Raw genomic sequence first — 16,628 nt, 5'->3', positions numbered from 1 at the left:
GTGTCTTCAACAATAGGGTCTTGTCCTCTAGTTCTGGTGGGGGGGAAAAAAAAAGACCCATGGCTTGTATTGCTTTGAAAGTCTCTGGGACCTCCTTAGCCAACGACTTACACGGTGATATCCTACACCTGTAACTGGAATTTAAAAAAATTAATTGACAATATTCATACATGTATATACTATGTTTTTATCATAGATATCTCCTATTACTTTCTTTGGTGCACCCTTACCATCCCTCTTCCTCTGAACCGCCCTCTTCTTTCAACTGGTCCTTCAAATTTGATATCAAGTTTTCCCCTCCTCTGTCATTCATGATAGAATGTTCATGGCCCCAATATTGTGCAGCTCCAGTGTCACTGGAAAAGGTGTTTGTTATTCTATGGCTTCCAGGTGCTGCATTGTCCACTCATGCAGGTATGAGAGACACCATGCAGTGCTTGTCCATCTGGGCCTGGCCTGCTCCATGGAAGGGAGTCCATGGCTAGCGCTATAAGCCCGCTCCAAAGCCCATGGCGGGGGAGCTCGTGGGCCCTGGTGGGGGAACCTACTACTTTTGCTAGAGACATGATGTGCCCATCAAGCTGCCTTCTATCTATTTACGGGTTTTTTTTGTTTGCTTTTGTTCATTTATTTGAGAGCAACAGAGAGAAAGAGAGACAGAGAGGCAGAGAGAGAGAATGGGTGCAGCAGGGCCTCCAGCCACTGCAAAGGAACTCCAGATGCATACGTCACCTGGTGCATCTGGCTTATGTGGGTCCTGGGGAATCAAGCCTCGAACGAGGGTCCTTAGCCTTCACAGGCAAGTACCTAACTGCCACATATATATATATATATATATATATATATATATATATATATATATATATGTATGTATGTATGTATGTATGTGTATGTATATGTATATGTATATGTATATGTATATGTATATGTATATATACACACACTATATATTTGTTTGTACATGTAGATTAGAGCTGCTTCCAGTGTTGGTCGGAAGCTTCTTTTTGCAGTGGACAGTGGTTACTACAGAGTCTCATAAGGGTCAGACTACTGAGAGTAAGTGACTACTGAGTGATCAGCTGCAAGCCAAACACCTACACCACCCTCTTCCCCTCCCCGCCAAAGGCGCAGGAAACATCACAGAAGAGCTGAGAGAACGTAAGCGCCAGAGGATGGGAGGAGGCTGTGAGACGCTCTGGGCATGGCATAGGTGTTGCACTCATGACCTCACACCAGCCGCGTCTGCCTGCACAAGACTGTACCCATCAGCATTCCACCACGGGCAGGAAAAGGGGCTCCTGTGGCCCCACCCTTCCCTGAAGAGTAGCTAATAGCTGTTTGGGGAGAAAAAGTAGAAATTTTCCCCCAGTAGTAAGGTGCCCATAATCCAGTGAATAATCCCCATCCCCTCTTACGCTCATGCAAGCAAACGAATTAAACTCAGAGGGTCATAAAAATGTAAATAAATAAGCAAGACATGGAAGCAAGAGAAGAATTAGTTGAGGGGGAGAAAAGGGGCTCAGCTGAGTGGGAGGGGGATGAGAGAAGGTAATGGGGCATGAAAATGACCAAAATACATTACATGCATGTATGAAATTATCTAAAAATACTAACTACAAATTCTCCCCCCTTTCTCTCTCTCTCTCACATAAATAAATAAAAGATACCTAATCATTTTGCAAGCTGTCTCACGCAATCCCTGCAGCAGCTGAGATATAAAAGAGTAATTATTATTCAGATTTCGCTTGGGTAAAAACAGACTAAGGAACATGTCCACATTTCTGTAATTTGTGGCAGGCCTTGAGAATCGAACTCAAGCATTCAGACTTCAAAGTCACAAAGCAGCATTGCAGCCCCAACCCTTCCCTGCAGTTCCCCTTCCTTCCAAACCCAGCTCCATGAAAGAAAGCTGACTTGGGAATAGAGAGATGGCTTAGTGGTTAAGGTGCTTGCCTGTGAAGACTAAGGACCCAGGTTTGAGTCCCCAGGACTCACATAAGCCAGATGCACAAGGTGGAACATGCATCTGGAGTTCATTTACAGTGGCTGGCTGGAGGCCCTGGTGCCCTCTCTCCCTCTCTCCCTCTCTCTCTCTCTCTCTCTCTCTCTCTCTCTCTCTCTCTCATAAATAAAAATAAGAAAGATGATTTGCTAGACAAGCATTCCATAAGTAAACACACGTGCCTTTTGCCATCAAAAAGCCACTTAAATCACATACAAGGACAGACACAAAGAGCCGAGAAACACCTCTGGGAAGGCTGCTGGTTCACCGGGAAATGTAGGTGAGCTTCGCTCTGGCTCCCCCAGTTCCAGCCTCAGGTCTCTGCAGTCTCTCCACCCCATCGCGCACCACACAGTCTCTTTGTCCTGTGCTCCGGTTGTGGAGACCCGCACATATTCACACAGTCCCACAGGCATGCACAGCACAAGAGGCACTGCCCGGGAGGTCCCATCTGTAGAACAGACACCCAGCCATGACGAACAGCAGAAACGGCATAAAGACATACTGCAGGTGCCCACCCCCGCCACACAGAGCAGAAGGGCCACTACTCACCTAGGGGGCACTCATCTCTTAGATCAGATTCTGTCACCCTGAGGACCTGGGCAGCATCATGAGAACTGTGGTGGATCTGCTGGGCCCGGACCTCAAAATTTTTTACTTCTTCTTGGACAGATCGCCCATTAGCCTTCTTCTTGGTGAGTTTAACTGATGACACACTCATATAACACTCAGAAACTAGCGAAATACAATAAAGCACAAGTTATACTCATCATATAATTTAATGTATTTCTGGAACCTTCAGAAGTTGCCAAGGTGTGTTGCTTTCCTTGGTCTTTACGGAGGTACACACGGAGCTCAGCATGTGCCCTAATGCTTTGTTGGATCTCCACGTTCTTAGCTCTTAGCTCCATTATTTTTCTCCATTCTTTTCATTCTTTTGTGTTAGTGAATATGAAAAAGGTTCTAAGACTAGAGATTATAAAATGTAGAACAAAGCCTGACCTAAAACCCGCATATAGTTTATGGTTTTGCCTTAAATTGCAAAGTTATGTTTTCTCTAAAATGACCACAAGGTAACACATAGTTAACGCCTTTCCAAAAGCAAAAGTTTAACCCTAAAAGCCTCCTTTTTCCTCAAATGAGCTCCTCAGTTTGTTCTTCTTAATACTCAGCCCTCCTTGGAACCACATCTCCAGCGACCCCTGCCCCAGAGGACATGTTCGTATGTCAGGAACTTAGACGCAAAGACGTGATCCTCAGAAGGAGCTCTAACCCCAGAACACATTGGAAGCTCAAAATTAGGCCAAAAATTGTGTTCTTAATCTTCCATGACAACAGACAGGATGGGCTAAAAATATCAATACCGCTTTAAAGGACGGACCAAAGAATGGAGGATCTGAATGAGGCTACAGAGTTACTGGTGACCATGCAAAGCTTACTGCTCTCCACACGTCTTGCACAGTCTTCTAAGGTGTAGCAGAGGTCACCTCTCTCTACACCTGGAAACATCTCCCTGCACATACCCTTGTATTCTATGGATTAACCCAAGACAGGAACACCTGCTTCCACAGTAGTCTAAGACCTCACCTGCCTGTGAGTCTATCTTACCTACAAGTAACTGACACAGAGAATATTCACTGACTGAGGGGCCCACACTTGGCACTCACAGGCCCATGGACAGCTCATGGTTCCCTCTAGATAAGCATACCAGACCACATTCTCAATCTGTTATTTTCCCCATAGCAATAACACAGAGCAATAGTCAGGGATTCGCTTATTACAAAGTGGACACCCGTCATTTTAGTCCTAAGTGTTTCTTTGGAAGGCTCCAGAACATGCTTGTGCATGGGAATAGAAAGGAACAAAACACAGTGCTATGAATTAGGGACACAAATGTCCATTAAAAAGAGGACATCGAGATGTCAGACCCCTTAACATATCTTCTTTCTTTATTTTTATTTATTCATTTGAGAGCGATAGACAGAGAAAGAGGCAGAGAGAGAGAGAGAGAATGAGAATGGGTGCACCAGGGCTTCCAGCCACTGCAAACGAACACCAGATGTGTGTGCCCCCTTGTGCATCTGGCTAAAGTGGGTCCTGGGGAATTGATCCTTGAACTAAGGTCCTCAGGCTTCACAGGCAAGCGCTTAACCGCTAAGCCATCTCTCCAGCCCATCATATCATAAAATATAATCATATCAAAATGGATGCAACATTTGAATGTTCATAATAGCTTTTCTAGTCTACATGCTATTTTATTTGATCTTATAATAACTCCACAATTGTGATAATATTTCTAGTTTAGAATAAAAAAAATCACCACTCAAAGAACCTAAACCATACAGTCTCAGTTCACTGTGGTAGAAGTAAAGTTACTATCTAGACGAGTATTTGACTGCAAAGCCTATGCTCTCTTCACGACACCATGTGGAGGAGAAGCTGGCGGTGTAAACCCTATGTAATGTAATTTAAACTACAAGAGAATTGGCGCCAGTACTGTGGCAATTGAGAGGATTTCTACCAGTTGTCTTGGTAGGAATCTATAATTATTTATCTGCAGTCAAATAAAGGGAAAACAGCTGGCCAATGTCCAGCACACAGTGGACACTCAGTGGATCTTATCTTCAATTGTGGTCCATATCAACCAATACTCGCTTGTCCATGTCATGAGATGGCTTCATCCAAACACCCAGTGTCCCAGAAACAGTGTTGCTATGTGGGATTACTCAACAATTAGAAGGTGGTAGGCACTAGAAATATGTAGACGCTTTTTCTTATCACCAGTGAGAAAGTAGCTCAGATCGTTAAAGATTTCTGACTGTCTTTCCTTAATGATTCCGAAGAAGGAACCACTGGAGACATAAATGTCCTCTGTGAAAATGCTCCAGGCCCCATGTATTTACCTCATCCTTTCTCTACATGCACAGCGGCGGGTGTGTGCCCAGACACATGCACGCTCACATGCACATACACCTATGGATGGGGCTCTGGAAACAGTGGTGGGGTGTACATATACATTCCATACACTCACAGGTGGGTTCTGTGAACAGTGATTGTGGGGTGCACATATATGTTCACAGACTCCCATGAACGGCTTCTGTAAACAAATCAGCTTAGAGAAGGTAAGGCTTTAGAAGGTGAAGCTGTTTCCCTGCATCAGGACCTTTCAGCTTATTTACTATGGAATTACACACATGGCTGGTCACTCAGGTCCTTATCCGGGCAGTGCTTCCCACAGCACGCTGTTTCCTGTCGTACTGACATGAGGGAACTTCTTTTCCGGGTCATGACAGCTGTGTGACTTATATTCTAAGGTGCAAGCCCTGACATTTATGCAAACTGTTCCACTAAAAATAGCAACAGCTTATATACACAGCACACGATAGTATACACACACATTCCTTGATTTCCTGTGTGCATGGGAGTGTGTGTGCATTCACTTACATTCACAGATACTGGGGCATAAAAATCAATGGGCAGTGCTGGAGGGATGTCTCAGCAGTTAAGGCTCTTGCCTGCAAAGCCAAAGGACCCAGGTTCGATTCCCCAGGACCCACATAAGCCAGATGCACAAGGTGGTGTGTACTTCTGCAGTTTGCAGCTCGTGGAGGCCCTGGTTCACCCATTCTCTCTCTCTGTCTCCCTCTCTCTCTCTCAAAGAAATAAATAAATAAATATCTTTAAAAAAAAAAAAAAGGAAGCTGGGAGTGGTGGTGCACTGCTTTAATCCCAGCAGTTTGGGAGGCATAGGTAGGAGGATTACTGTGAGTTCGAGGCCAGCCTGACACTACATAGTGAATTCCAGGTCAGCCTGGACTAGAGTGAGATCCTACCTTGAAAAACCAAAAAATAAATAAATAAAGGAGTGAAAAGAGTCTGAAGACAAAAGATACAGTTTTTTTTTAAAGTAGGAATCAGATTCTCTGTTGTCATGGAAGCACAGAAGCCCACTTGATGTGAGGAGCCGGGTTGTAGATCAGAAGACAAAACGACCCGCGTGGCTGAGATCTGAGGCTCTGAGGTAACGCTGGGTCACTCCGAGCCCCACTTAGCGCGTCCTGAGGTAAGTCACGTAGCCGTAGGAGACTCGTCACCTTTCGCCATGACGTGAGGATCAAACTTGCGTCTCCTTGTTGGGTAATGGGTGAGATCCGGTCATGCTCCCAGTGAACATACCCTGACTATCTGAGCAGTTGTCCCGGGCCACGCATGGAGCTCGGCACTGGGTGCAAAGTGAGTCAGGTAGGTACAGAGGCTGCGACAGGAAGGGGGAAACGATGAACACGTGAGTGTGTAACGCAGCAGCGGTCGTGAAAGAGCCTCCGTGAGCAGATCACGTAAGGAGAGCCAGGCCAGGAGTGGGGACCGAGCGTTCCTTGGGTCAGGGCGGTCGCAGGGAGGGTATGTGGAGTGCTTAGCTCTGTGACATGGTGGTCACAGGAGACAGCGTTCTAGCGTGACACAGTCCTGTCTGAGGAAAAGACACGGAAGTTGAGTCCTCTCCGGTGTCGCCTGGGTTATCGAGCGGGTTCCCACAGTACAGGATGTCCCCACGGGGTAGACGCAGAAATCGGAAGAGTCGTTCTTTCATTTGACAAGAATGCTTTGAGCACCAGTCTACGTGCAGCTTGGGGAACATCAAGGAAATGAGGCCTGGTCCCCATCCCACAGGGTGCCCTGGCCAGTGAGAAAGATGAATAAGTGTCCTGGCAGATCTATGTGGGCCAAACACGAGGCTGGCCGCGAGAATGCCCGAGCGGCATCCACATGCACACACACACATACCACGCCACCCCCTCTTCTCCACGTGTGGCCCAGCCCGCCAACACCCATCTGCCTCACATGGCAGATGTGCAAATCAGGTCCACACCTGCCACCACTGGCTGGGCGGAGGTGCCTATGGGAATGGCTAGGGATGAGATCTGATGACGACAGAGCCCCAACAACTTTGTCTGAGGGCCTGGTCCTGTGTAGACTCCAGGAGAGATTTCTCCTCTGCGCTCCCTGATCCCCTGTAAGCGATCCACCCAGTCACCATCAAACCTCTACCCTGTTTCCAGTATCTTCTCTGTGATCTTTGAAAGAGACTCAGAGCTTTATCTGAACAAACTACTGGAGCCGGGAAAGACCCTGAGTGACTGTCTCCCACCAAATTACCTATTATGCAGCAGAATAGACTGGGGCCCAAGGAAGTGAGAGCGATTCACTTAACGTGATAAAAGAGGCTTGTGGAAGGGTTGGGAGAAGAACACAGGTAGAAGGAGCTGGGAAACGACGGTCTTTGGCAATGTTCTATAGTCAAAACCTTCTCTCATTGCATTTTCCTGTAACTAAGGAGTCCAGGCCATAGGAAGGTCTTAGTACGTTTCCCCTGATACAACTACCTCCGGTTTACTCTCCAAGCTTCCATGCATGTGTATTGGCACAGCTCTCCAACTGGGGACAGGGACTTGCTGTGTATCTCATGCTTCCCTGGGAGCAGAGGTCATGTAACCTACCTGGAGTCATAGGGACTTGCCCAAGTCCAGATCTGACTGTCAGCTTTTGCTCCCCTCAAATTGTGAATTAGCTCTGCTCCCCTCAAACGATGAGGTAATTCTGATCAATTCTCCCCTTGCTCAAGTAACAGGAAAACATGTAAAATTTTAACATGTAAAATTACCGGCACAATGACCGGTACATAGAAGGCCCTCAATAAAGAAATAACAACCCACTCTTCCTTTCCTCCCTAAATGTCAGAATAAATGTATTTGAGTCATTTTTTTTCTTATAGAAATGTAATAGTATTGGTCACGCACTTGTTTATACTATATGTATGGTATATGTGCAAGATTAAAAAAATATGTAGATGGTCTTGTGTAGGTAGTGTCAGGCATGGTGAGGTCATGGATATGTAGGCCATTTTGTGTCTGGAGGAGCATGTTGTAAGGAGTCCTACCCTTTCTTTGGCTCTTACCTACACAAGACCATCATAAGAAGAGGAAAAGATCATGACATCAGAATAAAAGAGAGACTGATTGAGATGGGGAGGGGATATGATGGAGATTGAGCCTCAGGATACTTCACCATCCATGGGGGGAAAGGGGGAATGCTGCGGCCTGTGTCCCCCAGAGCAGCTAATGCCATCTGGTGGTTGCTGAGAGAAGGGAGCCAGGTTCTTCAGTGGTGTGATGTGGCCACTGCTAAGCTGCCCCATCATCCCCCCGTAAACGACCTCCTGCTCTCGACTACACAAGAAACCCTAATTTAGCTTCGGGGGTGTTTTAAAAAGTCATGAAAGTAAGATGGGTATTAATGGGGAAGAAGAAGAAGGATGTTAAAGGGAAGGGAAGGGCAGAGGGCTAACAGTGGGCAACTGTGTGGGGGGGGGAACAAGATCAAAATTCATCATGCACGTGTATGAAAATGTCAGAAATAATAAAAAGGCCACACTTTAAGAAAGAAGCACTTCTGGTAGAAAAGCACAACTGTGGGCCAAAGAAACAAGACAAGAAGCAGACGACATTGCATTCAGAGCTTTATTCTTGCCAAAGTTCAGGGGTCAGCGCTCACTCCGGCAGGTTGCCTTGACAGAGAAACATCTGGAGGCGAAGCCCGAGGTCCAATGTCACACGGTGGGGGTTGGGGGAATTGGGGACAGGGTGGAAGCAGCGGGGGGGGGGAGGGGGGCAAAGGGAAGGTCGCAGCAAGCCGAGCGGGGTGGAGAATTCCGGAGCGGGGTCAGTCCCCTGCTCAACAGCAGCAATCGTCCTCGCGGTGACAGCAGGCAGGGCCTGCGGACCTCATGGGGATGATTCCCAAACAGCAGCAGCCCCCCGAGCCGCAGCATCCCCCGGAGCCACAGCATCCCCCGGAGCCGCAGCACCCGGAGCTTGAACATCCAGAGCTGCAGCAGCCCGAATCCTCACAACAGCCGGAGGACCCCGTGTTACAGCCTTGGGGCCGCTGGACCCAGCGTCTCAGGGGACTCACTCCGAAGGTCCGGGGAGCCAGGCAGCAGTAGCTGATGGAACAAGGCGCGGAGCAGGGGTCAGGGACACAGCCCTGGGAGCCCGAGCCACCCAAGGAAGACTGAGGGTAGTAGGTCTGCCCGGAAGAAGGATACTGGACGTAATATGTCTGGGTTTGGCATGGTGGTGGACACTTCACGTAGGTTGTCTGGCATGGTGGTGGGCACTTCACATAGGTTGTTTGGCATGGAGGTGGGCACTTCACATAGGTTGTTTGGCATGGAGCTGGGCACTTCACGTAGGTTTTGGTCTGGCATGGAACTTGGTATCTCACATAGGTCTGAGTGGGCACTGGAGCCAGGCATTTCACAAAGGTTTGCGTTTGGCTGGGAGCAGGCCCCTGAACACTGACAGTTTGGGTCTGGCATGGAGCCTGGCATTTCACAGAGGCACAACTGGTACCTTGTCCCGCCCCCAGCCCGCCGCCCAGTCCGCCCAGTCCGCCTGGTCCGCTCGCTCCGCCCAGGCCGGAGCCTTTCACGCAAGATGGAAGGAACTGAGCTTGCTTCTGCTGGTCACACATCTCGCTGTGGCTTTGCAGACCCTGAAAGGAAATGTCTCATTAGAACCGTGGGAAGCCTGAAGCGCCACCCGCTTCAGCAAGGTGGGAGGTTGTGAGCAGCCCAAAGCTGCCCACCTAGCAGTCAGGTGCAGAGCCAAGGGGGTTCTAGGTTCATTTCTGTGCCTTCAACAGGCAACGTGACCTTGAACCTGTCACCACCGACCTCCGGACTCATGTTTCCACAAAAGATGAAGGGCCTGAAACAGGAATTCTGCATTTCCACCCAAATCTCTGTACAGCCTCACCTCTTACTTCAGTGTCTGACCTGCGATCATCCTTTCGAAATCATTATTCCTCGGTCAATTCCCCCGGGCTCTGGTTCTCCCTTGACTGGCTTTCTTTCCTACAACAACCCAGCCAGGGGTTCTCCAGGGAAAGCACAGTTCTGTCAATAGACCCCGAGATAACGTGAGTCTCAAGCGGAGCCTGACTGAGCATGGAATCGGGCCAAAGTCTAATACATTGGCACCATTTGTTCTTCAGATGACTTGGACATCACTTCACCCTGTTAATAAGTACACCCAAGAAAGGACTACATGAGTGGCCTCAGAGAGGAGGGTAAGGAATCCAGGTCTCTGAAATCCCTCCCCTGCTAGCTCAGCTGCCCGCCTCTCCCTCTCCTCCCGGGCTTCCCACGGGCCACACCATCGCCTCCTCCACGGAGACTCTCGGTGTCCAACACTATGTCGCCACGCATCCTGTAGTCCTCCACCCAGCTTCTCTCAGACTCTATTTCTTGCTAAGTCCCTATTCCAGGTATAACGACGTACCTTCTTTCCTGGCAGGAGCAACTGGAAGAAGGGAAGGATCTGGTGAGCTGTTGTCTGGGGAGACGTTTTATAGAGCAGCAGTGAAGCAACTTGATGCCATCTCAATGAAGCACCAGTTATCACGAGGACAAGGCTGGCGTTGCATCGGCGAGATTCCTCCTCAGGACGCCTGGCTGTTCAGTCAGAGGCAGAGCATGTTTCTGCTTGACACTCAATTCTCCCAAATATGAGATAAATGGCGACCTTCTGCGTGAAACGAGACCCATTTTTCCACTAAAAGCGATGAGTAATAAGCATGCCATCTGATTCTGAAATTGGGTCTGCAAAGACGTCTCCATCAAGATAGGGTTTGATTCGATTTTTCACATGCTGTGTCAAAAGCTACTCTGTTCTTTTTAGCATAACCTCAGGGTTCCTTCTGGGGGCTTTGGCATGGTTTATGCTGGTCTGGGTTTCTGGGGATCAGACTTGGCCTTGCAGTACGGCAAGTGGGAAGGTCCCCAAGAAACAACTGGTTCTGTGAGCCATCCGGTTATGCTAAATTCACCTGGGAAACTGTGCGTGCTCTATGATCCCAAAGCCCAGCATCTAGGTCTGTGTCATCTGTCTTCAGGCTTCTCATGCCCTACGCTCTTCCCCACACCCACCTTCCTTAGCCTTACTTCCAGGAATCAATTCCAAGAACCTAGAATTGGAGGAATTCCAGCTAAGTGAAGCATGGGCGGAGGCAACGATGGAAGAATCTAGCATTAGGTGAAGGTTTTCATGTGCCAAAGAATCCGTGAGACAGATACATTTATAGAAGGATGCAGGTGAGACTCTGAAAGATAAAGGGAGCTACTGAGCATCAGAACCAAGTATAGTGGGTAAGCCAGAATTCAAGCACAGGTACTCTGCCTGCGTAGATGTGGTCTTGATCACCAGATTCTACTATCTTTTACAGCTAGGTGTAGCCATTATCTTTGAGTCCCAGCCACCTTTCATTTCCCCAATATGATAGCTGTGGAAGAGGCAGAACAAATACGTCACAAGCACTTGCTATGTGCTGAATACCACCCTCATCTCTGCTGGACTTCACCTTCATAATAAGCCTGTGAGGTGAGGTGTGTTAGCGTCATTATTTTGCACAAGGGGAAAGTAAGACCCAAAGGTCTAAGTATCTTTCCAAGGTCAACACTGTCAGTGGGTAATAGAGTACCATTCGGAACCCAAGCCTGCCTCTCTCCAGAACCCCACATTGTCCTCACTGAGCCACGGGGAGAAGAGTGTCCACCACAGAAGGCTCTCAAACTTGGACTTGGCATTAGCTTTCAAATGTCACCTCCACAGATCATCCAGTCAAGACCTTACATGATCCTGTGGCCTCTCAGGAGAAAGGTGGTCCCATATAATCCACCCAGAATAAATAGTCAGTTCTCCAGGATCCATAGCATACTCTTTTTAGGTTGTCATATGCCCTACAGAAAATGCATTGTCACAAGTTCACAGACCTTGCCATAATGCATGCCTCAGGGTCAGAGCAATTTGGAAGAAACAAGGAGAGGTTCAACCCCAGCCTGGGAAAGTGTCATCATTCTTGCTGTCATCCCTGCCCGATGGACGGTCATGATGCACAGCCTCCTCCGGAAGCCCACCAGTCTCTCACCCACGGGGGAGAAGAACTAAAAAGGGATGTTGGTCTAGTCCAGTCTTTTCTTGAGCTCCTTGGTGCCCACCTCATTTGTCTCCTAGGCCTGAAGTTGAGTGGAAGGAAAGGAAAATAAATAAATCTTTTTCGGGGGGATGCATAGACTCTTCACGTGAAATGGCTCATCAAGTTTAGTCTTCACGATAGGGCCTAAAACACAAAAGCAACCAAATAACTTGTGAAAATTCACATGTTTAAAGGTTATAGAGCCAGAATTTTACCCAGATATATGAGACTTAAAATTTTATCATTTCTGGGGGCTGGAGGAATGGCTTAGCAGTTAAGATGCTTGCCTGCAAAGCCTAAAGATGTAGGTTTGATTCCCCAGTACCAACACAAGCCAGATGTACAAGGTGGCACATGCATCTGGAGTTTGTTTGTAGTAGCGAGAGGCCCTGGTGCAACCATTCTCTTTGTCTTCATCTGCCTCTTCCCCCCCCCAAATAAAAATAAATAAATAAATGGATAAATAAATAAAATAAAATTTATTATTTCCACACAGCATGCTGCTTCTTATTAAAGCTCAGGATGTTCTAGGAACCATTGTTGCAGTTGCCCAGCAGACAGGCAGTCATTCAAAGTCATCCTAGGGTTGGAGGGGTGGCTTAGTGGTTGAGGCGTTTGCCTGCAAAGCCAAAGGACCCAGGTCCTATTCCCCAGGAACCATGTTAGCCAAATGCACAAGAGGGTGCTCACGTCTGGAGTTCATTTGCAGTGGCTGGAGGCCCTTGCACACCCATTCTTTCTCTCTTCCTCTGTCCCTGGCAAATAAATAAATGAACTATAAAAAATTATACCAGTTGAAAAAAGTCATCCTATCTTATATTTAGGATGGGATAGCCCCACTTCACAGCAAAGAAAACTCCTGAGAAGGCCAACCTTTTAAAGACAGGTACACAAAGTAGGACAGACCATCCCAGACACAAAGAGAACTTTGCTCTTGACCCGATTCTCCCACCTTCCTGCCCTGTGAGTCCTCAACATCTTTTGCCTCATATGCTATTATATGGTGACAAGGTTCTGCAGTGCACAGGAAGTGTGTGCTTCCGCTCCAAGCCTGTCTGTGGAGTGAGCCTCCGTGGCCTACAGTTCCCAGGAGCACGTTCTGACGGGCATATTTGCTATATGTCACCGTAAACACCTACAGAACTAACCAAATAAATGAATGAATGAGTGAACAAATGGGGATGTGCTAGTTCCTTACACTGAAAGTACACAGCAGACCAACTTCCCTCCTCATGTGGTAAACGGAGCCCTGTGGTTAGCTAATCAGGCGTCTCTCGTGCCAGCCGTGAGCTCTGATTGGCTCACTTCCTGCACTGTGGGGCGAGGTTCCCACTAATGGTTTTGACATCTTCAGGTAGCAGCAGCATCACTGGTGAGAGATACCACATCCATGTGCCACCCAGACAGGTGGGCAGGCTGTGCTCCACCCATCCCGCAGGTTGTCTGTCAAGGCAGAGTCAGAAGACTGGTGCCAGTGTGGGAATGAGTCATGGGGATAGCCCCAAACGTCTGCCCATCCTCCCACCCAGTTATCCCTTTGGACACAAACCATGGATCGCAGACTTGTGGATTCATGCAATAACAACCCAGTATACTCACAGGAGAGCGCGTTAAAGAGAACCATCTCTGATAGGGATGGCCTGAAGCAGCCACCAGATCTGACCTCTGCCACGGCACAGGCAGGTGCCTGTGCCATCCACACGGATGGGCTATTCTGCATAGAAAGGTATACTGGGTTTGAAAAGCCTTCTGTAATCCCTTTCGTGTTCAGTAATTTCTCCAACAGAAATGGTACACTAGATTATCAGTCAGACCCTTAAGGCACCAACATCTGCAAGTTCTGACAATCCATAGGGTAGGTAGTCTTGAGACTGGAGCAGGGGACAACATGAGGAATAAGCTCTCCTTTCAAGCCATATGAAGTACACTCTAGAAAAGGATGACTACGTGATGCAGAGATGGCTTAGCAGTTAAGGCGCTTGCTTGCAAGGCCAAAGGACCCAGGTTCAATTCCCCAGGACCCACATGAGCCAGATTCACAAGGTGGCGCATGTGGCTGGCTGGAGTTCATTTGCAGCAGCTGAAGGTCCTTGTATTAGTCAGGGTTCTCTAGAGGAACAGAATTACTAGAATGAATTATTTTAAAAAGGGAATTTATTGGATTAGCTTACAGTAGTCCAATAGCAGTTGCAGGCCCGAGAATCACCGAACCTGGTAGCTGCTCAGTCCACGTGGCCGGATGCCTCAGCAGTCCCAAGCTGGCACTGCAGATGGTGCCGGAAAGCCTGGAGGCTTCCTGAGGAGCCGCTGGGTTTCGATCCACGTGGGTCTTCAGTTGATGTTGGTCTTTAGTCCGCACTGGTCTTCAATCCACGCTAGAAGGTAGGGAGCAGCTCCGGCAGCCAAGTGGAAGGAAGGAAGGAAAAAGGGAACTCTTCTACCCAGAGCTTCCTTATATCAAGTCCCTCTCTGAGCGGGGCGCCCACTCTGGGGGAAGGGCTCACCTTGGGAGAAAAACCTCCTCCTTAGTTGATCCTTCCTAGAAGCAGCCTGTGGATTACTAAACAGATCAAGTTGACAACACCTTAACTATCACAGTCCTGGAGTACCCATTCTTTTTCTCTTTATCTGCCTCTCTCCCTCTCCCCATCCCTCTCTTGTAACTAAAGTAACTTTAAAAAAAAAAAGAAAGAAAAAGAAGAAAGATCATGCCAGCCTTTGCATGGCCACAGCACCCCTGATTTCCACCCTCCGGTTCCTTGGAAGCTGCAGAAGCAGGTAAGCCAGATGCATTAAGGGGGTGCATGAATCTGGAGATCGCTTGCAGTGGGTGGAGGCCCTGGAGTGTTCTCTCTCTTCCCCCTCTTTCTCTCAAATAAATAAATAAAATATATATGGTTTTTAGATTCATTTATTTATTTTGACAATTTTATAGATGTATATAATTTATTTTAATCATGTTTACCCTCCATTACTTTCTCTCGTTCCCATCCCACTTCTTCTGCTGAACCCTTTCTTCTTCTTCCTTACTGGTTCCCCTTCTCTTTTTGATGACCCACTGAGCGTATTGAGGGTTGCCTTCATGAGCACAGGCAGGGAGTTACCTACCAGCTCATGGGCAATTCACCCCTAGTTACAACGCTGAAAAAAGTGCCCCCCACTCCATGAGCCATAAACTGCCAATGACAGGAGAGGTGGGACCTCCTGAGTCTCCCCTCAATTCATGTCAGAATGTTGACAAGCTCAGTCTTCTGAAGGGAATCACAGATGCTGTGTGGTCATGAGCATAACAACTACATCGTGGCGGTTGGAGCGATGGCTCCAGGGTTAAGGGGCTTGCCTGCAAAGCCGAACAACCCAAGTTCTATTACTCGTGGAGAGCCAGATCCACAAAGAACTGCACGCATCTGGATTTCGTTTGCAGCAGCTGGAGGCCCTGGCATGATCATTCTCTCTGTCTGTCTCTCTTCTCTCTATCTGTCTCTGCTTGCAAATAAATTTAAAAATATTTAAAAAATTAAAACAATGACTATGTTATGTCCTGAGGCTAGTCCTCCACTGCACTCTGGTTACTACATTCTTTCTCCCCTCTTTCCCCCGATGTTCTCTGAGCCTTGGAGGAGGTGATGCAGATGTCCCATTGAAGAATGAGCGCTTATTTTCATAATTTTGACCAGCTAGGATTAGTTACTAAAACCATCAGTAATCTATGGGCATAAACATAAATGTGTTGAATACAATTTTACAAGCATATCAGGTCCATTGGGCCAAAGAACAGCAGTTGCTTCCTTACTAGGGCCTATGAGCTCCCCAGACATGGGATTTTGACCATGTTTACAGTGCCAATCACGAATCATCTCCTTAGGGGAGAATCACAAATCCAGTCAAAAAGCTGTTGAATGGATAATGAAGATGTGGCCTATTCACACAATAGAATGTTATTCTGCTATGAAGAACAATGAAGTTATGAAATCTGCAGGGAGATGGATGGGTCTGGATAACATTATACTAAGTTAGGGCAACCTAGGCTCAGAGAGTCAAATGCTACATGTCACTTCTCGTATGAAGGTCCTAGGTTAAAGTGTTTATACTTGTATGTGAATGAATAAAAGTCAGCAGTAGAGGCCAAGAAGCTAGAAAGGAGCTATAAGGGAGGGGAGAAAATGGAGGGATGAAGGGGAGGGCATAATAGATTATATAAGCACAGGGACAGAATACTGGATGGCTTGGGAGCAAGGTGTGAGAGGAAAGAGGGTTAATAAAAATATAAGGTGTTATGAATAAGCCATATGGAAATCTGCTCAACTAGCTAATAAAATATGTTAAATGAAGACAGTTTGGGCAGAAGTATCCTGTGACAATGTGTTATACTCAGAAACCATAAATTGTCATTGGAAGTGTTAGCACGTAACGGATAGGCACTGGCATTAGTGACTCTTCCTGTTTCCAACTCCTCTGTATTTAAACATCCCCGTCCCCCAGAGGAAGGGCAGTGCACAGATGACGGGGGGCCTCTCAGCCCACATGGCTTTAGATAGGAGTGGATGTTCTTCTACACGCTTTCCCACCTGCTCCATCTACCTTTGTATAC

The 16,628-nt window shown here is 47.5% G+C and overlaps 1 protein-coding gene across 1 annotated transcript; it reads right to left on the bottom strand.

The window, feature by feature from the left end:
- Positions 1 to 8,734: 8,734 nt before the first annotated feature.
- C19H1orf68 (chromosome 19 C1orf68 homolog) lies at positions 8,735 to 9,535 on the bottom strand. Its single transcript, XM_004667062.2, has one exon. It carries the CDS (start codon positions 9,533 to 9,535, stop codon positions 8,735 to 8,737), a length of 801 nt encoding a protein of 266 aa, XP_004667119.2.
- Positions 9,536 to 16,628: the final 7,093 nt, after the last annotated feature.

This window comes from Jaculus jaculus, chromosome 19 (genome assembly GCF_020740685.1).
Source record: "Jaculus jaculus isolate mJacJac1 chromosome 19, mJacJac1.mat.Y.cur, whole genome shotgun sequence".
Classification (NCBI taxonomy): Eukaryota; Metazoa; Chordata; class Mammalia; order Rodentia; family Dipodidae; genus Jaculus; species Jaculus jaculus.
The sequence above is the reverse complement of the archived record's forward strand: the minus strand, read 5'-3'. Positions and strand labels throughout refer to the sequence as shown.